The sequence below is a fragment of the Branchiostoma lanceolatum genome, chromosome 15 (genome assembly GCF_035083965.1).
Source record: "Branchiostoma lanceolatum isolate klBraLanc5 chromosome 15, klBraLanc5.hap2, whole genome shotgun sequence".
NCBI lineage: Eukaryota > Metazoa > Chordata > Leptocardii > Amphioxiformes > Branchiostomatidae > Branchiostoma > Branchiostoma lanceolatum.
Window position 1 is genome coordinate 5,050,597 of NC_089736.1, and position 25,816 is coordinate 5,076,412.

The 25,816-nt window shown below is 39.0% G+C and overlaps 1 protein-coding gene across 3 annotated transcripts in view; it reads left to right on the forward strand.

Annotated features, from left to right (window-relative positions):
• LOC136420458 (uncharacterized) overlaps positions 1 to 25,816 on the forward strand; it is a 37,707-nt gene extending 11,891 nt beyond the window's left edge. Inside the window, exons 2-12 of one of the 3 annotated variants that reach the window (XM_066407395.1) lie at positions 9,831 to 9,969; positions 15,788 to 15,968; positions 19,171 to 19,311; positions 19,668 to 19,854; positions 20,094 to 20,182; positions 20,842 to 20,993; positions 21,680 to 21,868; positions 23,316 to 23,452; positions 24,067 to 24,173; positions 24,799 to 25,022; positions 25,380 to 25,816. In XM_066407395.1, coding sequence (XP_066263492.1) covers positions 9,831 to 9,969; positions 15,788 to 15,968; positions 19,171 to 19,311; positions 19,668 to 19,854; positions 20,094 to 20,182; positions 20,842 to 20,993; positions 21,680 to 21,868; positions 23,316 to 23,452; positions 24,067 to 24,173; positions 24,799 to 25,022; positions 25,380 to 25,416 — 1,583 coding nt within the window. In that variant the 3' untranslated portion in view covers positions 25,417 to 25,816. The remainder of the gene's footprint in view (positions 1 to 9,830; positions 9,970 to 15,787; positions 15,969 to 19,170; positions 19,312 to 19,667; positions 19,855 to 20,093; positions 20,183 to 20,841; positions 20,994 to 21,679; positions 21,869 to 23,315; positions 23,453 to 24,066; positions 24,174 to 24,798; positions 25,023 to 25,379) is intronic. The other 2 variants (XM_066407396.1, XM_066407397.1) reach the window with 2 other exon arrangements.

Here is a 25,816-nt window from a genome sequence, read left to right on the forward strand (position 1 = left end):
CCTTTATGCTGCAAGGAACCTACCTGGCACTTCTAATTTTTTATAACAGTTGATTGCTGGTTGCCATGGCAACAGCCATTCTTTTATTTTCTCTCTTAATTGGTTTTCCAAAATGAATTACCAATATAACTACTAACAGAATATGGACATACATGGATCACAACCAAAGCCAAATAAAAACTTGGACAATGTGTACATGTGCAGCACACAATACATACACTTACAGATAATCATAGCCTCCCCTAATACCCTTATAAATATCAATTGTAATTTGCCTCCAAACAATATTGTTTAAGTATATGATTACATAACATTATTTCTTACATCTATATCATTATATAAATGTGAAACGGTCATACTTAATGACGGATATTCACAAGGTACATGTAAATGTCATAGTTATGCGCACAGTAAAGTATTTGACCTTCTGCAACTCCCACTGACAAAAAAGGGGAGTAGTGGGACGCTATGCATCTGATATGATACATCCAGATGCGGGGACAGTTGTTTTTAAGATTGTTTATACAATTTTAAAATTATAATGGGTAGACCATCATAAATTTGAAGACGAAGTAGTACTTTTAATTATAACCAATAGCTCATTAAAACAAAGTTAATGAACTGAGCTTAAGAGGGGCCTTGTATTTTTGTCAGGGACTATTCTTTGATTTGACTATTTATGCTAATAAAGTTAAGATTTCTTTTTATACAATCATTCTATATTTACTGCATACTTTTTTATGCATTCTGTCACAATGAATTTGAGGGAAACGGCACTGCGAAACAAAAAATTGTATATCCGATATCCGAGTACCTCAGTGATGAGTGCCTTCAGAATTTTTTACGTGTATCATATCAACAATATACAGTTTTTTTACTATTTTAGAAACTAAAAGCCACTGATTTAAGAAAAGCCTAAAATTCTAGTTCAGCTGTAGGTTGACCTGCAGTAACAAGTTGTAGGTCAAAATCAGCACAGATACAGAAAGTATTCACAAAACTATCCAAAGATTAAACGTCTAAAATGTGTCTACGATATTCTCCAGTGGATGTACGTAAGAGGTCAATCTTAACATAGGAAGTGGTAAACAGAAGTGTTCCGCAATGCGCCTTAGTTCTTTTATCTTTATCAATGTTTTCACCTATACGGTATTATACCCCTAGTATGTGGAGTCATGATAACCCCAATGCATGCGGACCCTTTGTCTTTATGTACCACATAGTGACTTTATGTACCACATAGTGAATACACAAAATGATTGAGTAAGTAACTTAGTGATTGATGTCTTAGAGAATAATAGAATGTGTAAAACAGCTTTATTCTATTTCAAGTGTCCCTATAAACCCCATGTAGTTCCCTAATTAACATTTTTAATTATTGTAAGCATTTAATGGCATCTATCTGTGATTTTCATACAGCGACACAAAGATGGCCATAGCTCACACCGTAGTGAGACGTGATTACCTCACTTATTTCGTGTCAGTTTCAAAACACGAAAAATACACATAAAGACCCTCAAGTCACGGCTCCCGTTATGCGTGTCCCAATAAAACAATGTTAGTTGTTGACTCAATAGATGTTCCTCTCTCCAACAATGGTAAAACATGATTCATCAACATTGCCCATGATGGAAGAAAAAGCCCCTTAAAAATGACTAAAATTTAGCAAGATGAAAATTCTGATTTCATTGGTTCTGATAACCCCCTAGTACACCCTCTTAATCTTAATGCTTGATCTTGAACTTTTGGTCTATGAAACGTTGAAAACCATGCTATATGGAAGTATAAAAGTTATGTCCATATCTCCAGTGCTATCAGCAGGTAGGGATGTTTTCCTAATACAACCATGTGAAAATCCATCATTAACAACAAAGATGACCGTTGCCATGGCAACCAACCGTCAACTGTTACAAAATACTTTTCTAAGTGCCAGGCAGGTTTCTTGCAGCATAAAAAAGTTAAAGAAAAGTCATTCTTATCCCAATCACCAAGTTGCACATGTTTATTTCACCTTCAATTCTGTGGTTGAAATTCTGCTACAATGGAAAAAATGGCTTAGTCTCTGGGTCACTGTGGCCCGCCCCATTGAGAACCCAAACATCTTTTTTAATATGATATTTATAAAAGTCTAAACTAGAGTTGTGCCAAAAATCAACAAATTTGAAGTGCCTTTTAAGGAGGTATTGCTTGCTAAAAACGTCCAAAAAATGGCGTTTTGTCAATTTTGAAATTTTACAAAAACAGGTCATCTTTAAACGTTTGTTGCATCTCAATGCCAAAACATTTCGAGCAACACTTTACATCATTTGTCTTGTTAAGATATGGATGATAAAATATGTTAGAGGCAGCAACATTTCTGTTCATTTGTGGGCGTTACAGTAGGCCAAAGATGGTCCATTTTGAGCGAGAGAGAGGCCTTCACAAGGCGAAAATCCGCCATTTTGAAAAATGGCCGTTGCCATGGCAACTGGTAACCTCCGACCCAAAACTTTCCCATTTTTGTAGGTTTGGGCCAAGACCCTACCACCACACAAAATCTAAGAAAATTTCATTTTTTGAACTTGGCCACTTTTTCCTTATTTTGCTTGGTTTTTACAGACAGCTGCTCTTAAATGCATTTACAGTACAGTTGTTAATAGAGATAAATTTGTAGTGTGTTCCTTTGAAACTTTACATCGTGGCAGGTTATGCACAGTTCTAGATAGGTTCTTTATAGAAAGGAACTGGCAAAGATCATTTGGGCTTAGCGCAAATCCATATTTGACAAACTCAAACAAACACACACCCTTGTAGGGAGCTGTTATAAAGACTTGTTGCACACACGCAACTCCTTTTAGCGCAACATTGACAATGTTTATCACTTTATGGTGCCATCTGTCTTTCCGCCTGATTAACTGTCATCTGAACACTCAAATCCTGAAGTTTATTTGATAGCTGTTAGAATAGCATTTTTTAGTCTCCCAGCTGAGATAAATAAATCTTTCAGCAAGGACAGGAGGACATTTTGAAAGCTGGTTGTTGGACGGGGTCGGAGGTAAATACACCCGCATTCGGCATGCCTGGGGGTGTTTGACGTAGCCTCTCGAGCCATCGCCCTGTGAAATGGGGCAATTTACATGTGAGCCAACTAGAAAGGACGGTTGTTTGTGCAGGGCACAGTTGGGTCCTCCCCACTCTTTGTGCTGAGCCTGGCCTGTACATTCACAGTCAGGTACCCGGGCTTACCAAGGAAAGTCGCTCAGCGGTCGGTACGGTCCGCTGATATCGGGTGGGTGGGCATGTAAGGGTCAGGGGAAGAAGTATTTTGAGTCTGTTTTGAAGTATGTTATCTGTGTAGACATGTGTATGTCGTCTGTATACACTGTATGCATATGTAGTTGGGCATTCTTCTAGAGTACAAACTTGTACTTGTAGTCTCAGTTTCAACTCTTGATGTAAACGTTTTTAGGGAAGGTGAGATTTTTCTTTGTTGTTCTGTGGAGCCAAGAATTGAATACACATCTATGATATATCTATTCAACATGAATTTTACTTAAATTTTTAGACCTTATTCTAAGTACTGTGGTTGCATTTAGATTTAGCTTTGGTGAGAATGCATCTTTAGTTTTAGTTTTATTAGATTTTACAGGTACCATCAGTTGAGTCAGTTTGTCCAAATGACACATTAGTTGCTATGGTATCCAAATAAATATTTTACTTTCACCTGTATAGAATTACGCCTGCAGTCCTTGATTTGGATCTATTGATAGTTTTAAAGACGACCCTTTATTATGACTACAGTATTCGAGACTTCTACCGCATCTGGTATGTAGTAAAAGAAAGAATGTGTATCTGCGTCACAGGTGTAAATCTATCGAAGTATGAATGAAAAGTTGCCATTCAACTAATAGTGTTAATGTATGCAGGATCACACACCTGGGCCAGTAGTTTACCTGGAATAATGGATTCACCCTTGGGCAGTTCCTCTTCTGTCTGTCACATGTAGCCAACTGTTTTACTGATCAGGCCACTGCAAGTAGATTTTTTTGTGGATAACATCCACTCACGCATTGATTTTCGCTTGATTTAAAAATAAAATTTGTTCCCTTCTTACGGTGGTCCACATGGTCCAAAAATGAAGACATGTTGTGTGGTAGCCTTAAGTGTAGTTCTTAAGTTATAGTTATGCACTCTTTGAATACAGGAATAAAAGACTTATTGGTGGTTGTGGTACCATGTTTTATCGCTTCAATTCTTCTTCTATCTGTTTTGATGATTGAAGTCTTGGCCTTAGATTTTGTGTGTGCAGGTTACGTCATCCACAGAATTTACTTGCTGTGGCCTAACTTATTACATGTAATTAGTCACGTAGATACAACACAAGAATTGTTTCGGTGTGTTTGTCTATGTGTATGTCTTGTTAGTGTGTCTATCTCTGTTTCTGACTTTGCATGAAAGGCAAAGCTTGCCATCTCTTGCAATTGTTTTGCATCTGTCAACGAAAACCTTAAGGGTGCTGATAGAGATGTGACAGTTCCAAAAGGGTGAGATTTGTGTCTTTGAATCACAAATTCTCGAAACAGCTAAAAGTTAGCTTCAGATTTGGATTTGAAAGTTTAGGTACGTTTCTTAAAACAAATGCATGTAACAGATTCATATTCCTTAGAATTTCCTCTATAAGTTTTTCGATGTATTTATTTGTAAAAATTGAAATTGTGAATTCGTAACCAAACTCTAGATTTTTCTCTTGTCTTAATTATTCTCATTTCGTTTGCATTGAAGAGAACAATGAAGCAGACGAACAATTGTCCAAAGCTTTCCCATCCTACCATAAAGTCATTCCAAAGGAATTCTCTACAGAAAAACAGGCCAAGCGAGAAGCTGAAAGAAGTCTCCCTTTTTTTCACTCAAGGCTGCTTTTCCATTCCATTTGCCGCACCACTTCTCGAAGCAGCCAGAAGTTAAAGGAAAATAGAGTCCTTTCTTCTGCCTGCTAGTGTTTCTGAGGAGAAGTGTAGGTTAGGGCCAAGTATGCGGAGAGAATGAGGGGACTATTGTGCTCACTTTTGCAAATGTGTGCCAGGGAAACTGACATGCGTCCTCCGATGTGAGGGTCACAGCCCAGGGGGGCTTCGGGGACAAAGTCGGCCCAACATTGAGCAAATTTTTCCCCAGGATTTTTCCACGTCCTCCTCTAGCAACTGTTGGGATGTTGTCTTGCCAGATGACAACAAATAAGAAAGGTTTTAGGAGGGTCTGTATGGGGGGATCTTGGCCCATTGAGAAAATCCGCCAACTGTTCTCCGCCGGCAACTGTTGGGCTACGGTTGGTGAATAAAAAAAGCTTGCTATGGCCTCATGGAGAAAGGCATCCAGACCCTCTTTTACGTTGCAAAGGAATTTTGTTTGGAAACCGGCAAATGCAACTTGGTAGTCAAAGTAGTCCTGACATTGAGCAGATTTTTTCCTTGACTTTTTGTACATTCCTCTGGCAATGTTAGGATGTCTTTTTGCCTGTGATCGTTTTAGGTTCACAAAGGAATGCTGTTAGGACATGTAGGTGTATATACGTGGACAAGCTCAATGGCAGAACTGAAATCTTAGACCATTCTCTGTTCTAGTCCTAATTAATTAGTAACAGTACACAACTTGTCATCAGCAACTGCATTTGATATGAATACAATTGGATAGACTTTGGTTTTATCATAACTTAAAAGTTGAATATGATGTTGTACAGTATATTGGTTAAGCGTCATATTCAATCTTTGGATTATTGCATTTTTGTTAATTTTACATCGGCCTCTCAACATTTCAATAAAGCATAATGCTTTTTCTTTCCAGCTATTGTGCAATGCGCATTCAGCACAGCTGAAAATTACTATTATAAAAAAGCAACTTTCCGACAGTCAGTCTATGTGAAGGCCACCACGAAACTTCTACTTGTCCCTTTACAGTACGGATGTTTTTGTCCAAAAATCAACTCTTGCCAACATGGAAGACATTCTTTCCTTGACCTGAGACCTGGGAGAACAAGACGAGTTTTGTTGTTTTTCACTGGGCCAGACACAATAGCCCTGATACATACAAGTGACAATGACGAATGGCACTAGTCACTGGTGAGTTGGCAGTCAACTTCCCTACATGCTTGGCTTGACTTCAACACTTTGTTAGTCTTGTCATTCTGTAGGCCATATTTGTCTGTCACTGCCAATATTGGCTGGCATAAGATGGGGTTGAAGTGGGTATAGAATGGCCAGGTTGACAGGATAGGTGAAAAGACTACAGGTCATTTCCGCTCGCTTGTCAATGTATATAGCCAAGGAGGCACGCATGAAGTTCATACCAGGATTTGTGATCGGGGATTCATACAAGCATGGAATTGATCCAGATTTGATCCGCTGAATCCACCTCCTTCGTGGATCTGGATTAACCCCGTCCCCCTAGCAGTTGCCTTTAAAACTACAGTAATAGCTTCTTTCAAGCTTCCTTGGCTACAGATTTACACTCTGTAGATGCCTGTTCCATTTCTCTTGTGTGGTCCATTTAGCCTTGACTGTGACGGAAGTAGACATAATATTGGTTGTCTGCTATGTGCTAAAGGAAACTACGGGAGATTTTGAAATATTTTCGGTGGGGTTTAGGAAAATTCTCCGCAAAAGGCAGGTACTAGTAAGTATTTCAGGCCCTGGATCTTGTTTGAGAAATGACCGAGAAGCCATTTAAGCCAAGAAAAGGCAAGAAAGAAAAAAAATGGTTTAGAAAAATAGAGTTACTAATCGGGTGAAGGCTGAAATTAATTCAAAGCATATTCAGAACTGTTTTCATACCAAACAAGCAGCTGTAACAACATATCTATTCTTGACCTTACAGCTAAGTCCTCAATAAAGGTGCTTTGCCAACCCTTAAATTACACCTTTGCCAACTGGGAGAGCTTTTAAGGTTTTAGACAGTCCCATGTTTCTCCTTTGATGTTCACCTGCCGAAGCGAAGTGCCCTTAAGGCGCAGGTGTGCAAGGTGAACTCGGGACAAGGTGTCCTGTTTCCTTCCTTCCATTTTCTCAGGTTCTGGTAGGATACGCCAAATTCTTTGGTCGTTCTTGTACAGTTTACTGTTTCTCAGCCACTTGTTTTTGAATTGGTGGCTGACAAAAAGTCTGTCATCAAATCCTCATGTTACTTTTATTAGATAAGGCTAAGAGATGCAATTGCTCTAAACTGTCAACTGTCAGGATTTTACTTGGGAAGACTTCTTTTGATTATAATTAAATAAGACCATCATCTCTTTGGCCTACCATACTTTTAATTCATAAGCTATGTAATATCCATATTTTAGTTTTTACATGCAGTTTCTCATCAAAATCTGCTGATATTTGGATGGCTTTACACATACAACTAGTAAGTGTCTCAAGACACCTGTGGCATGCACTTGGGTTGCAGTCTTGATCCATCGTCCGATTCTCATACCCACACTGTTTGCTAATTAGCCTGAACACTGACCTCCCAATATCGCGAGCCCGTCAGCTTGGCTTAACACGCGTGCTGAAGCTATCGGGGATCAAACTGAGTATGAGTACTTTGAAGCTGTCGTAGTTGATTTTCGCAACATGAAGAAAAAGCATTCTGAAGTGACCATAAAATTCCTCTTTATACAGCGGAAAAAACGTTGCCGTCCTGATATCGCCGGTTCTGAAGTCGCAAAAATCAACGTGTAAAGAGGGCCTTTGGCGTGATGTTTGCAAGGGTTGCTTCAATCTGTTACACAAATGTAGTTTGTCCTCAGTGAGTCCTGCCCGTATAGATGTCTCACCTGGCTATATGTACTATACAGTAAACCCAAATTTACATGTCGTGTCAATCTGTTTACCAGCGGTGCCCCACACAATACCTCAGCTTGCAGACGTCCTGTTCTAGCCCATGGCGCTCTGAGTACCTGGCGAAGCAAGCATGACGAAGGAGAAATAATCATGTTATTGGGATGGATCCTAGCGAGCCCGTGTTGTTTACATGCTATTCTGGGGCAGCGGGGCGTTGCGGGGTTGCTAAGGGGGGATGCAGCGGTTGTTGATGGATAGTTGTGCTTTTGAAGTGTACCTACATGGAGGCTGTTCCGCTACTTCTGACTTGTATAGAAGGCAGATTTGGTAAGGGTGGACACTAGGGGCCACTTGGATGTGCATGTTAGAAATGTTTACGTGCGAGCTTAAATGTCAGTGTCGCTATCATTCAATTCAATTCAATTCATTAACATGAAGTTGTAAGTTTCCCTGTGTTCCAAGCCAGAGACATTTGCTTGGAACTAGAGATATTTGAATAGCAAGATGCATGTAGTAGCAGATTGAAGGTTAACCAATTAAACATAACTCTAATATCATAATAGTTTAGTACAAAAGAGCCATTACATGTATGTCTTATCTCCCCCCCAAAAAAAATATTTGTGTGGATGATGATTATGAATACACATACTATTTTACATCTATGTCTATTATTGTTGTTGTACTATTGCCGTATTGGCATGATTTGTTTCTAGGATATCAGTCCTTTATGTTTGTTTGTGTGTTGTTTGGATGTATTATGTAGATAACTCCTTTGTAAACAAGGTAACTGTTTGCTTATCAGAGCATTACATGTGGTCTTCGCTTGCTGGATTCGTATATAGCACTGTGCTAATTTTTAGACAATTTTGTTGCACTGGGATACCTACATTTGTACAATCACTTCAAAGTAAAAATTTTGGGTGCACAGCATAAAGTAAAATGTCAGCAAAACTTCATTACAAACCTTATAATTATCATTACCTCTTCTGACTTCAGAGCTTGAATTTAAAATTCTGTCTGCAAATCTTCAAAACAAGTAATGTAACAAAGGTTTTACCATTTTTCTGACACTCAAAAAAAGTTAAATGTCAAGAATATGCTGTAACTATTAGTGTACAATTGTGAATGAGTGGGGGATATTAGAATATCTATGATGACAAACAAAAACACAAACATACTACTACTGTTTGCAAAGAAGTTCACACAGTGTGACACAAGTAGAACGTTTACGATATTATACTCATTTTACCATTAATACATATTTCTTCTTCTTCTTCTTCTTGATGCTCACAGTCAAATTTGCTGACTACATGTATTATAGCATATATTATGATGTTTTGAGAGCGCAGCGCTTAATGACTCAGGTTGTGTTCCGAACCCCTCTAAACATCCTTAATTGTATCTATCAAGTCAATGTCATACATAATTATAGTAATAATAGAAATAATAATTTCTATTAGTATAGAACAGTCATTTTGACAAGCTCTGTGATTGCTGACTTGAAAGTGTATATATAGCTACTGAACATTCTAGGGGGCCTTCAAACAATGCAAATATTTTGACAGGGATCATTTGAACACATTCCACATCGCTTGGTCACCAACCAGCACAAGATAAATGTGAAAGGCGGCTTCGGTTAGAGAATATACCTACCTCATACTGTTATTCATATATTAGATTTGGTAGTTCTTTAGAATAATTATTGTTAGAAATTAGAAATAATTCAATTGTCATGTATCCACAAGTTGCCATACATTGTACCTGTTGCAGTTGCCATGCAATAAGGTTTTTCTTCTTCTTATAAACTTCAAGATCATGAAAACATCAATTTTGACAAACAATGGTACTGTATATGTAGCCCTGAACCTAAATACCAAAAGGATTTGTTAGCTGGATGATTAAAATGAACCATAACATTGAAACTACAGTTACTGTAGAACAAAGAAGGAAGGAGACAACTATAAGAATACATCGTTTCATTGGATGTTCCTTGACAGCTTCTTGGAAGACTAAATGTGTTTCTTACTTGATTTACAGACAGCTGCAGCGATATTAAGAACCTGGACGAAGACAAAGAGATCGCCTCGTCGGCCGTTGCGCTGGTTGTTCGCAGCACGCGGCGTGGGATTGTACCACTCTGTGCCGACATTGCAAACCTCCTTCGAGCACGTAAAAGGTTAGTGTACCATTATGAAGTACCATCTGTCAGAAAACCTATATATACTATAGTAAATAACCATAACCTTTAGCCTGCCTTTTTTGGAACTTCCCAGTTGATTGCAGCCAGGGTTAGCAGGGAGAAGGTTAAAGTGCAATGTTCAAAATGCATACCTAGAATGTTGTTAAAGAATCTGAAATATTTCTTCCACTAAACAGCATTTTTTTTATTTATGAATATTTCGTAGATTATAATTTGCCATAAACTCATACATTTTCCATATTTCTCCAGTGCACCAATTACTAAGTTCTAAAAATTTTAAATGTATACCGCCAAAATCAGTCACCCCATCATAGGACTTGTACTATAGTGTGTTCTGCTAACTTGTGTCTGTAACATTTTATACAATTCCCTTTTGCACTAACATATCTTACATCCTCTCCTCCATATTTACTACTGGGACCCCATGTTATCTTACTGCCCCTCCCCCTACCCTCCAACTTTATTAGTATCAACTAGGGTATCCAAAATCTAATCACTTCCAGGTCTCATCAAGATCTACCCACCTACCAAATATCAAGACAATCCATCTAGGCCTTCTCCAGTTATTCTGCTTCTTTACAAACACACATACAAACACTACCCTCTGCATAACCTTCTCGGCAAAGGTAACAAGAACATTTGCCTTTGTGCACTGTCTTTGCCATGTGGAAATTGGACGACAGCCAATACCTGTGGGCTAACACCATACCAAAGCTGCCAAAATCTGCAGGTTTTATCTAATAACACAATTCTATTGAAAACACTCTCTGGCACCGGCAGTATTTATAATATATGCGTCAGTCTGACTTTGAAGTCTGAAGGACATGGTATAAATAAGACTGTCAAATTGCATATCGTTGGAAGTTTAGAGGTGCTTCATTGTTTCGTAGCAGCACATTCAGTTACTGTATTTTATGTCTATACTGAACTGGCAACTTGTCCGATGTGATTAAAGTTTGGTCTTACCGTTAAGCCTTAGATTTAAGGTTCACTGACTTTTGAATGTACACAGCATACTTTTTTCGGCTTTACAGTATACATAAAGTCTAGTCATATTGCCACTGTGTATGCAAGTGATTGTAACGTTGGTGTACATTTTTGTATTTACCTAAGCTGACTGCCTGACAACAATTATAGGTTTTGGAAAGTGCTTTGTACATGTAATAATATTGATAACAGTACAGGTTCAAACAGGCTCAGGTAAAATTACAGCCCAAAAGTTATTACTCCTTAACTTGTGACTGTTACTATTTGTCATACACTTGTAGGGACAAATCAGGGTATAAATTGTAGGGGGCTATTGTGTTTTTTCTTTCTAATTATAGGCTAACCTCCTCCCTAACATGCAAGTCCACCTATCACAGTGACTACTACTGCAGGGCTGTAGATACTGGATACATATAACTTATATGTTTTTGTGTACCCAAAATTGCAGCTATGCATCTGATTTTTTACTGGGTGCAACTAGCTTTTGTGTAGGGTAACTGGGTTACATACATGTAATACTATGTAAAGGTTATTGTACACTAGTATAGAACATATCTTTTGTAATTTATGCATCAGAAAAGATTTTTAAAAAGCCTTTCTCATATTACTTGATTAGAAATTTGAAGTTGGCTGTGAGTGTGAGTAGAATTTCAGATTCTGATATGTTTTGCTGATATCTTACTTGATGTGCACTCAATTTTTTCTGTGCACCTAAATTTTGAGGTTACAATGTAAAAGCAGTATTAAGTGCACCTATTCCCAGAAATAAATTTCAAGCCCTGCAATGGTATTCAACTTTAACCTAGACGGATTGTTTTTCATTATATACTGTGCAGGTGCACAGACTTAGCTGGTAACATTTGGAAATCTGTAATTTGTTTCATTACAGGGAAAGCGTAACATGGTAATTCTTTAATCCCTTTGCGCGGTCGTTAACACGTGGTATTGAAACCACTTCAATAAAAGTGTCAAATGATATATATTGGGGGGTATATGGCAAGCAGAAACAGTTGTATATGGATCCCTCCAAGCAATAACGTCCTTGATCCCTCTAATTTTTGTGATGAAGGGGTTTTACTAGGGTGTAATTCAAAGTTTTCGGAAAGTTATATTTGTCTTATCAAGGGATGCTTTCAAGGAAACTTGATTTAGATACAGTCAAAACTGCTCAAGAAGAACACTCATGGACCTGATAAAATTTTGTCTACGTATGTATACATGGACAGGTGGTTACTACAGACAGGATTCTTAATTTTTGTCTCAATGGGAAAGTTTATTTTATGGGACGACCAAAAAGTGGTAACTTTGGTGGTCTTAATGTCGAGATGATCATTTTGCACAGGTTTGATGGTATTTGTCAAAATGCTGTTTCAGCACATTAGAGTTTACCTTTCTAAGTTTCTCCGTGTGCTCTTCGTCATTTTGTTTACTTCACCCAGATTGTAGGACCTGGATGGTTAATGACCTTTGAGGCCTTCACATTCAAGCCAACTATGCGACACCATCTTGGAAAGAGATCTAGAAATACGCCCTTTATCTTTGAGTGCTTTCAGATACATGTATCTTGATTTGTCATTTTCACTGTGTGCAGGTAAGTTAACAAAGTCTCCAACCTGAAACTTCAGCATTTAAGTGCACCATTTGGTAAAGGTAGTGTTACAATCTCACAGTCAAATCTGTCCAAGAAGTGAGAAGTTCTTTCCTTAGGCCACAGTGTAGTATGTATGAACAGAAGGCTATGTTAACAATATCCCTGTGTCACAACGTTTACTGAAGTAGCCATGCCTGGGGGGCGACAATCAAAGAAGAATTTATCTCCGCCATGTAAACACCTAGAACACACCTCTTATCAGTTATAACTCCCACCCTTTCCACTTTCTACAGCTACAAACTCCACGGTTGCTACCCACTCGACGTTTCCACTTAAAACTTTCTTCCGTTAGCAACAAAAGCCCACCGCTCTTGACTTTGCAAAAGGCCTTCCTGGTATAAAAGTACCCACAGTGTCGCTCGCGACAATGAACGCTTTGAAGTCGCGGCAAGGGTGCATTTACGACGGTGATTAATATGTTTTGGAGCCAGGTAGCCACACAGGTAACATTCCACTAATGTCTTCCTCCCAGCTAATGGTGTGTAAATTGTTGTATTACCGAGATATTAATTCCAGGGTTCCAGTGGGCGTGCTAATTGCACTTTGTCCCCCATCTTTGCACCACCGGTGTTAATCACTGCGCATTCCCCAGGTGCTAGGCGATTATTCAACACCTGGTTTCCACGGAAAACTTCGTAAAACAGAGCCCTCTCCCGAACAAAAGCTACCTGGATATTGTTTTCAGGCATTTGCAAACAAGAGAGTGGATAAGCATTTTGTTAGTGGGTTGACAAGAAGATGGTTGCTACAGAAAAGATCAGAGGAAAGGAAGTTGTCGATAAAAGATCACCTTTTTTTTTGGACAATGAATGTTTGTGTTGGGGGGGATTTTGCTGATTTTCCACTCTTTTGCCATTTATATTCTTATCAGCTAGTTGGAGAAACACAAAGCTTTTCTACATAGTGATCAGGGAAGGTCTTTGAAATGTGCAGAACATTTGGATTATGACAACCAGTCAAATGCAACTCTACATGTATGTTTTGATTGTTGTGTCAGCCGCTGGCAAGGGACAATGAATTTACTATCTGACATCTGAGTGATGAAAATATTGTAGAATCGTTTTCTAACGTGTTCTCCAACTTTTTGTTGCAAAAGAAAATTGTGCTTTTACAATGTATATCTGTATGAATAAGATATGCTGATGATGATGATATCAAGATGTGGCCTGATACATTTTAGTTGTTAAATAGTGTTTGTTAAATCATTTCGACCGAAATGTGAAGGAGAAGAAATGAGAGAGATCCCTATGTTGTACCTATCAACCCTTTTTATCAGGATCGTAAACACAACAAGTATATAGGATATTCTACACACTAACTTTAAGTAGCATTATGATATAAGCCATGTCAGGCTCAGTTTAGATCCTTAAGCATGAAGTTCAACTTCTTATAACAGGTTACACATATATTGTACATTTACTGACAGTTGCTAGAAGAAAAGGGGTTTTGTTTTTATTGTCAGGTGTTTAAGAGAACAATTTGCTGCCACAGGTGTCATAACAGGTGTCCAAAATGACAGTTAAAACACCTGTCTCACCAGAGTCCACTTCAAACCGATCTAGTTAACGTTGAGTTCATAGTGGCGTATTAGGTCTTGAGCAAAGCCTTCTTGTAACTGACCTTGATCTTGAGAGGGTTTAAAGCAAATATATACGTTATACTGGTAATGCATTCTTCAGGCCAATTAGGGCTCAATCTTACTTTACTAGATTACAAACTTTAACAGACAACAAATGTCTAAAAAAATAGATTGTTAATGTATATATATATCTTGAAACTTTTGTCGTAGTTTTATTCTCTTCGATTTTGCAGTGTTCTCTCATGTAAATGTATCCCATGTACAAAAATGAATGACTAGAAATGTTTCAACTTTAAATTTGAAACACAGCGAAAACCCCCCCTTTCTATCCTACCATGAAATAAAAACCACCACAAAAGTTAGTGAATTTCCAGTAACCTCTGGTGGAGGTCTGAAAGTTTCCACACAAAAGATGCATTGAACGTCCTTATTGATTGGCTGCCATGCCCGTCCAATGGTAGGGTAGGAAATATGTCCGCAGAAAGAATTTATTGATGTGTAATACAAGTATTACCAAGGACAGGTTCCAGACATTGTATAATGGCTGTATAATGCCTTGACTATAGCTTGTCTTGAAGAATGTCTGACAGTTATAAATGTTGTTGTGCGTTGTGCGTTCAAACAGTTTTGGAATCTCAAAAATCAGAGGACTGAGTCTCCAAGGCAAAATGGCTATTAGCCAAGGGTCAAACGATTAATGCTTTTTAAGCAGAAGGATATGTCAAGTTAAGATTTGCAAGGAGCCATTTGTGTCTTAATCATTCAATGATTGGTAAAGAAGGAAATCGTACAGAAAACAGTATTACAGTGATCCTTATGACTTCAATATTCAATACACAATGTACATGTGTCTATAGTCAATCACATTGTGTACATCTTAGAAATCAGTAAGAGATTGTCATTTGCTTCATCTTAGTTTTAAACCAGAATTTTCGACTAAATCACTTGGTCTTCCACAGCTATCTGAAGCTATTAGAACTTTCATGCTAATTATGAGATAAACTTTTCTGGTCTAACTTCCTATCAGTGTCCCCATTGCACCTAGCATAAGGAAACCAGCTACTCTACTGCATTTAAATGATATGGACACACAAGCAAACAAACAAACATGCTGAAAACAAATCCCTTATACGTGGTAGTAATTTAAATGTTCCTCCATTCTTTGCAGCTTGGAGAACATGGTTGGTTTAGTACTATTAGGCAACTTTGAAACCTTGCAGTATGTTATGCTGTGCTCTTGGCATCTTACTTTACTTTTACTTTTAGGTTCCATTATCTTATAAGACAGTGGACTTATGACCTCAGAGGTTCATCTAAATCAAGAAAGAGGGGCGCTGCGCCCTCTTGTTTCAGCCCAGCACCCCCTTGTCTACTTCAGATTTTAGCTTTATCCCCAGCATACGGCCTTCACTCAGCAATCAATTCTCCCATAAATACATAGAATTCACTTGCTCGCCTGTGTGTGCTCCCTTTTATTCAATTTTTTCTAGAAAAACCCCTGGAGCTGATATATGGAGAGATAAACTTTGGAATAACATTGCAGTACTAATATTCATGTATTCATATATTCCTTGCAGCTTGGAGAACATGGTAGCCATCCAGCGTCAGGAGCTGAACAGACTGCGGCACGTGCCTCCGCCCAACTCGGTGAACAGCAGCCCGCAGACGAGTCGCTCCGTCAGCCCGATGCACCCTCGCGTCACGTCTTGCCGAGCGACCTCGCCGACAAACAGTCGCGACAAGGCCGTGCAGACACAGGTAAATGACAAATGCGAGGATTGGCGAAAATGGGTGCATTTTTGAGATGGTTTTAAGTTTGCGAAAACTGCCAGTTTTGTTTTTAGCCAAGTAAAAATATTAAATGTTTGACCCCTGACCTCCCTCACGAAACCCACGAAATAGCCGGCGGTCCTAACTCCCCTAACTTCTGTGCTTCGAGTGCTACACGCACGCAAAGCTGTTTTCTTCAGGGGAATACCCTATCCCGGTTATAACTAGGTGCAGCACACATGGTATGTTTTTGTATCCCTGATAAAACTGGGACTGGCAGCTTAAGGGTTAAACCACTGCGAACATAAATGTATTTACAGTACCTCCATGACATTGTCAATATGTACATATTTGCTGACTGGCCCTGTTGTTAGAAAACTGTCAATCACATTTTGAATGCCAATAGACTCAGAGTTATAATTCAAAAAGTGATTGACAGGTTTTTAACAACAGTCCAGTCAGCATCAACCAATCACCTTGCCTCTTCAGCATTTCCTTGCAGCCAACTTTTATAAGCAGCATGCAAAGTAGTAGGTTTGCTACGGCTTATAGTGGACGTCTTTTTAGGCGTTTCTGTCAGACTTTCTATTTTCTTCTTCTCAGAATTCCTGACAAAATAAGACTGACCCTGAAAACGGCTAAAAAGACGTCCGATTCACCCCAACAAGCCATAGCCCAGTTTCTGCTTGGAGAGTACCAAAGTAGCTGAAAACACACTTTCCTTCTCAGCATGTCTCTGACTTACTAGTCAAAGAATCCCCCTTTCAACCATCCAGGTTCTCTACAGCCGGACTTAACGTACAATGGCAGACAAGATTCGCTTCTTACCCTCCCTTGATGGAAAATTCCTGCCATGTAATTACCGCCAATACTGTCCTTTCTTCCCGTATCTTACTCATGGCATGCCTGAATGTGGGTCTGTTTATGTCTCCTTTGAGGACGGGCATGCGGTAATCCTACGTATTGTCCGCCCAAAGCTGGAGCATCCATGATGAGGTCATGGTGTGTGCAACCTTGCTTCGACTGGAAGAAGCCTACTGTAAAGTCATTTACTTTTGCAGTGGTTTTATTTCGCAGTAGGAGGTCAAAGTAGATTTACACAGTGTTTAAGATTCTCTGTTGAAACAATTCTGTAGTACAATAGAATCATACAATGGTGATGTATTCATGGTGTTATGAATTCGTAGTGGACAGGTCACATTGAAAATAAAACTGACACAAAAGTTTCAAGATGTACAAAACTCTGGCATTCTTTTTTTGAACTGGCTTGTTATCTGGTCTCAAAAACACTGTGAACAAGGTGTTAAAAACAGTATCATCCCCTATGTTGACAGACTTTCCTCAAGGGTCTTCTTCTTAAGAGGTTTCCCACCTTAAGAATAACCCAAGTCATGCAGTTTAGCTTCTTGAATGAGATTTTAAATGAGATTGTAATCCCTATTCAATACCCCAACTTTCTGACTTCTTAATGATATGCAGAGAACAAAGCTTTGCAGTCAGGGTGGCCTAGCTAGCCCATGATTATACAGTCAAACCTGTTCAAGTGACCACCTCATATAGATATACACAAGGACTACCTGGCCAATGAATGTGACCATTTTTTGGTGGTTCCTTAGATGATTATTTCCATTGACTCCAGCATTAAGAATACTGTCTATAGTGACCACCTGTCTACGATAGACTATCAGTCCCCTGAGTGGTCCTCTTGGCCAGTTTTGACTGTACCAAAAACACTTATTATTTTGAATTAGTTCAGAGCTCAGTTGAAAGAATTAATGCTCATTTGTAATCTCCAAGCAGATGTAACGGTTACACAAACTGTATCCAGCTGGCAAAGGGAGTTTTTATTGCACCTTTTGCCAGTTGGATACAGTCTTTGCAACCGTTAGCTCTGCTTGGAGATTCGCTCATCTGTTCTTTGGAGGGAGAATTAGAAGAAGATTACATCATGATAACTTCTATCACTATCAGTTCTGAATGTATATGATTTCCACCAGTCCATTGCTGTCCAAACCAGTTACAATCAGAACTGAATATTCATTTGAAAAAGAGCACTTAATACCCCCCCCCCCCCCCCCAAGCCCTGCAAAAAAACCTGGTATGGAGACTATTGAATCCAATTTCATTTCTGTCTTGTTGTGTCTTGTTGCCATGGTAAAGTTATCAAAAGTCATTAGAAGCTAATCACTATGTATTTGGGTGCGACTGTGCCATGATAGCAAAGGTACTAAAGATTAGAGTAGCAAGGGCATTTAGCTTGATAAGACTGCTAGCGTATTTAAGGTTTAGATTGTGCCGTTGTTGTCCGTGTTAGAACTTACGTATACCTCAAAATCAAATATATCAAATCCGATATTTTTTCCATTTCTGGCTAAAGCCAATCCATATCAATCACTGTAGCTAAAGCTCAATAACAAGTACTATATTGTAGTACATTTATTCGCAGTGCTGTGAAAGGTCACCATGAAAACTGTGAACATAAAACCACAAATATTAAGGATATGACTATTTGCATGTACATTTGTACAATGTATCAAATTTTCTCTATCATGTTGTTATTGTAACTATACATGCCTGCCTTTGTGTGCTGAAGTAAAACAGGTCTTCCAGTTTCAAGGGTTGTTTTCTTACATTCAATACCCAATATTGTCACAGCCTTGTAAAGATTTAACACATGAGGAAATGTTAGCAGGACCACCATCACAGGACCTTGGAATGAAATTCCTTCTGTTCAATGTGTCCTTTTGGGAAAGGTCTATTTTTACTTTGTTGAAAAGCAAGCCTTTCAACCCTCCAATGCCATGGCTGATTAGAACAAGACTTTAAGAAGGACAAAATCACTTGTTGAAGGGTTGAAAGTATGATGAATTTTGCTCAAAGTGAGTGCAAGTGCTGTTACAGGTATGGGTGTGCTATGGGCGTCCCCTAGTGACTGATAAAATAACTGCAGGTCAGCTTAGTGGCATAGGAAGTGAGTGCCAACAAGCCAATGGTACAACTTACATAGTCATTTACCTCCATGAAAATGGTGGTATTGTTTTCAGGGTGTATGTGTGTTTGTTTGTTTGTTTGTTTGTTTGTGTTTCCACATATTTTTGGCCTGCATAACTTTGATTCTCTGGATGGATTGTGATGGTCTTTGCTTGTTTTGAATACATATTTATTTGGTCCTTTCTTTCCTTTTTTGTAGGAGGTGTCTACCGTATGTACACAGTGTACCACAGCAAGCAGTAGAAGTAGTAGTGAGGGGCTGCAAAGAACCACCATAAAGGAGGGGGAGGCAGTCACCAACGATTGCCACGAAACAACGCGAGAATACTCCTCAAAATCTGTGAGTTCATTTATAGATTAGCTGTCATCACTTTATGAACTTAGTACTTTCTTTTAAAAATCATTTAATTCTCCTTTTTTTATATAGTTTGTGGTTAATGTAGAAACCCAAGTTTAGCTTTGTAAAGGTTGTATTGCATCAAAAGTTTTGTGGCATCGTACTTTCTTTTAAAGATCCCTTAATTGTTTATATATAGTTATATGAAAATTTACCTGACTTTGGTCGGGTAGGTAAAAGGTAGTGGAAAGATAGGGTTTGGCTCCACCTTCCAATACTGCGTGCTAGACACAGTGGATAACAACCCACCGCCCCTACGACTTCAAAAGGACTAACTTGATCTTTTCTTTCTTACCCAGCACCGGACGAGAAGAAAGTTGCCTCGTCAGTACTCCCTCCCGGAGATGGGGGACAACCTGGAAAAACGCCCTCCAACGACAAAGTCTCGTAGCCTGGACGATCAGCTGTCTGTGTCCTCCACGGAGGTGCAGTGCGATATCCCAAACAGCTGTGAGGATGAGAAACTACTCAAACAGTACAGAGAAAGTAAGTAATTGTTCCATCGCATATAGAAAATGAAACCTAGTTGTAAAGAAACTACTGATAAGAAACAGTACAGGAAAAGTAAGCGGAAGCTAGGACATTCTTCTGTTTTCTTTGCACTTTCGTAGACCATTTATACATATATAAAAGAAAAACCCATCCAATGTATTTCTTGGCAATCTGTGGTGCTCTACACGCTTAACTTGTTTTCATAATGAAGTTGATTTATTTTCTCCCCCCAGCTTTGAGATTGAACTCCAAACTTGTAGAAGATCTCACATCAGCTAGGAAAGAAATCGAGAGCTTAAAGAGACAACTTGCGCAACAGGAGGTTTGTTTCCCTTTTTGCTAGTATCATTCGTTCCTCTTAGAGGTTTGTTTCTTAGAAGAAATAGAAGATCTCATACCTCTGGGAAATTTTTAGTTTTTGTAAATTTCTTAATGCCATAGCCCTACATGTTGTATAACAGTCGATGCTCAACAAGTCCTGAGTTACCGAGTGTCCCACATTGATGTCATTGACTTTGCCGGGCAGACAGCTGTCTATGGACTATACTGCACTACGTTCAGGAAGGGGGTGTCAGCCTTTAATGCTGCAGTGTCTGAGAATACTGCTAGGGGGCTCCAAACTGCCATGTTTTTTTGGGAACTCAATAATTACCTACATACCAAAATTTATACTCATCCATCAAAAGGAGATAATAAAGTACACTGTAATACTTTGAACTAGTGCAGAATACATGATTCACTCTGTTGAAATACTAGAGACAAGTATTAACAGACTCCTGGCTTCCGAGGATCAAACCCAGGCCCGCCAGTCCACACTGGCTTCCGGGGATTGAACCCGGGCCTGCCAGTCCACAGGCCGCATGCTTTAACCACTAGGCTAAAACTAAAAGGTCTAGACCAGTTAGACTGGTCAGTTGCAATTGGAGGCACTTGAACCCCACTGTTACACTGTTAACCCAAGATGTTTCCACCCATTGCTAGAAATTAGCCCTATATGAGGACACCTACCGGATAGAACATGAACTGCAGCAGCTCCAGCAGAGTGGAGAACCCATCGACATGGGCCCACCAGATGAGTACATCACCCTTCCCACAATTCCTGGTCCTGACCATCTATCCAAAGGCATTAATGGGTAAGTCTCAACTCTTAGATAGAGGATGCTTAAATTCAGAAGGTAAATGTTTAAATGACAATGTTTTAATAATGTTACCAAAAAAAATCATGTATGTTCAAAGCTGTTATGTATAGTTTTCTCCCCAAGTTGATGCACGCAATTGTCAAGTATATGGAGACAATAAAAACTGTAATTTGTTTCACTGTAATGTGATGGTGCTTCTCAGTTATGGATACATGTAATCAACTTCTCATATTTTCTCTTATAATTATAAATGTTGCATTTATAATTCATGTCTAGCTTCCAACCTTATTTTAAGTCTAACCTTACCAATCCTATATTCTTAAAGCTGGCGTCACACAGTAGGTAAATAGCTTGACTAGGTTGGGAGCTCTAAACGACTTTTTGGCGGCTGTTATCTTGATCACTGCACAAATGTTCAGCAAATGTTTGCATGGTCAACGAACATAATCCAGTATATTTTCGAGCTGAAAATATGCATCTATCTCTGACAAGTTTGAAATTCAGTGACCTTCTGGCGATAAACCGTGAGATACAGCCAAAGTTCGATGGCAGTGTGGCGCTGTCTTAAGAGCATAGAAGTCTACAGGGAAAATGTTTTAATTCACTCTTTCCAACAGGTTTAAACTTGTATCTTTTCCCTCCTCTTTCTTTTTCCACAAACCGTGTCTCCCCCTTTTCAGCAGCCCAGCCTCTCGTGTCCACAGCGCGATGCCACCACCAGCCCCCTTCTCCCCTCCCCCAGATTTCCGGCCGCTCTTGGGCTGCAAATGCACCATCTGTTATGCTCTCCAGACCTACGGGCAGTCGGCGCCGCAACCGGCAGAGGGCAAAAACGGCTGCTCGACCAATAGCAGAAAAGTTCTGCACAGGTATTGGCTGGTTCCTCAAGCAGCACATCCTGGTTTCGCTTGTCCCTTTCACCAGTTTTTTTCTTATTCACGTGTACAAATGTTGGTCTAAGATTCCTTATAACCCAAGAATTATACATGTTTGGTGTAACTGATGGCGAAGTATCCGTATTGAGTACGAAAAAATATTTCCAAACAATCAAATCCCTTACGTTTATGATCATGAAGGCTAGACATGCAGGATAACAATATATATATAAGACAATTCAATCTCTGGATAAATTTGGAGATCTACTTCGGAATGTTTCGAGTGACATCCATCACTCTTGTTGAGCATCACTACAATAAAAATCAAATCTCTTTGACAAGCAATTGGACAATCATATACTTGAAGAAACGTTGGTCATCTTATAAACTAAGCAATATACATTTTGGGTGTAACCAAAGAAATGAGCAACATGTACTTATGTCAAAATAAAACAAGCAGCAGGTATTTTCTCACAATAGGTTTTTTTGTTCATGTATTTTATTGCCACACCCTGACCTGTCAAAAGTCAAAGCTACACACATACTCGGTGTGCCTAAAAACTCAACACCATATCATTTAGAGTCAAGTATGATTTTTATATAACATGCACTTATAAAGATGCCAAAAGTCAATTGCAAAATAGAGGATTACTGCTGTTCTTACTGTAGTAGACTCCCAGGGATTAGTTATTTTTTCTATCAGTCTTTTTAGTCGTAAACTGGGACAAGCGATCAGCTGTTGCTGTTTGAGAAACTGGCCAATTTCTGATACACACGACACATGCATGATGCTGCTTAACATTCAACAACATGCATGGCTGTTAGACAAATAAAGTAGAGTTTGCAGCGACTAAGTAACTGGTTGCCGATTGGATATCTGCATTAAGTAACTGGCTGCCGATTGGATATTTGCAATGCTCATGATTACCTTCTACATATGCATGTACAGTCAAACCTCTTTGTGGTAACTGCTCACTGGTCTTGAAAATACATGTAATCTTAAGGGACAAACAAAGAGTAGCTTCAATGATTGGCAGATGGTCCTTATATATATTACTAACTTAAAGGTGGTCACTGGTACTGACTCAGAGGTTTGACTGTATTTTGCACCAACAATAATATATCAACACTAAAAGGCATGTAAACTGCATTTACTAAGTGTAACATACTGTAAAAGAGGAAATGTTTGCGGGGATACATTTTCGCAGTAGAGAAAAAAGGAGTGTTTGCTGTGGTTTCAAGTTCACGGTTAAAACAATGGAATGGCCATATAGGCAGGAAGGCAAGAGACAGAACAAAAATGTACGTGGTCGTTAACTAAATTTAAGGTACAGCACAAGAACTGCAAACATAAAACCATCGTGAACATTTCCACTTTTACAGTACTGTAGTACAATCTCTCCAGTCTGAATTCTAATAAGTTTCTCTAATTGTGTTTCAGACCGAAGTTCCATGTCCAGTTGAATGACCATGTGGTGTTGCGCGGAGACCGTACCGGTCTTGTCCGGTATATCGGCCACCTGGACAATGTTGGAGCTCCCTCAGTCGTGTATGTCGGAATAGAATTAGATGCACCAAGTAAGGAACAACTTCTTTGCTTTAGCTTATGATTATGATATGTACTTCTGTACGTGTAAGCAAGGGTGTATCCCATGCCCTTGCTTTTCATGTACATGTATATTGCTGTGGTGTAAGGAAACCTTGGTTTTGGGGAGTAGGTGTAAAATTTAGGTACACAGAAAAAAAAATTGTGTGCATGTCATAGAATAAAGTAGAATGTCAGCAAAACGAGAAGAGAGAAGAAAGACAGCTCTTGTTCTCAGAGTTGCAAGCAGAATCCAGAAGTGATGAGAGGCACTCAATGTTGGCAGTTGAAAATTAGGTGCGCTGTGACATCTCTGATTTTGGGTGCACAAAAGTGTCCCCAGTGTTTTGAGCCCTGTACTGTAATAGCATTAAGAATTGAAAGGCAATGTATTCTATTTTAGATTGTCCATTCTCTGAATTTTCTTTTCATATTGATTCTTGTTGTAGTGTCAACTTCATACCAGGCTCTTTACTTAACATTTTTAAAATGGAAATATTTTTCAGCATGAGATCCTTAAGTATTCCTACACTACGCAAAAAATCGAAGGTTATTTATTGTTCTTATGTAATATTAATCAGCAATACTCTGTTTCTCCCGTGTGCAGTTGGCAGACATGACGGTTACGTCAGTGGAAAACGCTACTTCTTTTGCCATCGTAACCATGGTGTGTTCGTGCCCATCCAAGATGTCATCTGTATCATAAATAAACAGGTAGGTACAGACTGAAGAAGATCTGTGTATACTTATCCTAACAAAAGTTTGGGCTGTTCGTACCATAGTCCAGGGGCTTTTCTAGAAAAAATTGCAAGGGTGAGCATTGCGAGAGAGCAGAGCAACGAAGTGTTGGGATGGTGTGTAAGGGGGGTTTCACTGTGTTGACTTTTAGAGAATTCTTAGTTAAAATGGGGCATTCTAAGGCTCCATGAGGGGCAAAATTACTGTCAGGTAGATCACAGTTAAAGACTGTGGCCAGTGTGACCTATATGTATAGTAGCATCTCTGGCCAATCAGAATGTATGCTTGTCAGAGAATCTGCTACCCAGGGTAACCCCCCCCCCCCCCCATGGTCAGGACATGGGGGCGCTCCCACCCTCTTTAGAATGATCCTTGATATTAGTGATTGATTAATATGCTGCTAGTCAAGAGTTCATTTTGAGTCCCTGCTAAGGTTTTGCCCTCATAAAGATAGGTGCTAATTTGTCCCTGCTATCTGTATATTTTTATACTTTACTGCTAGACTCCTTTAGTAGCTCCTTTGTTGAACTATAAGACTGTAGTACATGTAGAACAATGCAATTGTTTATATCGTATGATTATTGGTTATCTTTTACTACAGCAGCCACAGGCAAACCGGCGACCGCACACTGTTGACGTGAAGCGAACCTCGTCTGGATCCAGCGAGATGTCCTCTGGTTCCGGCCAATCAAAATCCTCGCAGTCTAGTTCAGGAATCGAGTCAAGAGATTCGAGTTCGAAAACAAGCTTTGAATTACAGGAAACAAGCCCCAAAAGAAATGTCCGGACGCCAACATCACAATTAAGGGGTAAAAATTACCATAGGTAAGCCTCAGGTTGTTATCTTTTTCTTTCAGCTTTCATCTGTTATTTTGAATTCTTAGATATTTTTATATTTTATATTTTATATTCTTTGATATTTTTATTTGGCCATGTTGATTTGATTATATGGATAACATCTGCGCACATATTAATTTTTGTCTTTTTCCAAAAATAAAAAGCCAGATGGTACACCTTGCTGTATATCATACAATCATCATCATCTTGTCGTGAGAGTATCATACAAAGCAGCTGCAAAATAGCAAATATATGCTGTACATTCAGTCATGGCCTACACATCTCAGAGTATGAAATATTTTTCATCATATGAAGACATTGATCACTACTTTGTCTTTCTTTCAGGACTAGTGAAAGCAAGATAGAAACATCTTCAGTTTGAGATGGTACAAAAGATACTTGTTGGAGCTGTCTTGTCGGCATTTCTGGCAGAAATACACTTCAAATGAGGCAGAAAGGGCAACACTATACTAGGACCACTTAGTTACTGGTCAAAGATACTATCACAGATGAATCAACTACAGTCTTGTGCCTTTATAACGAACGTCACAATTGACAGTACAAAACAGTGCACGTGTGTGTACTGATTGACTTTAAGAACAAGTTAAAGGGTTGAATACTGTTTAAAAAGGGACACGATTTTGAATACCGGGTGAGAAAAGTGTACTGTCTTGCGGTCTATATAGCAAGAAAGGCTGAGGATTGTCACTGCATCCTGAAGTCTGGACGTCTTGTAATGTCAGCTTCAGGAATATATCCAAGTGTCTTTGTGTATGCCCTTT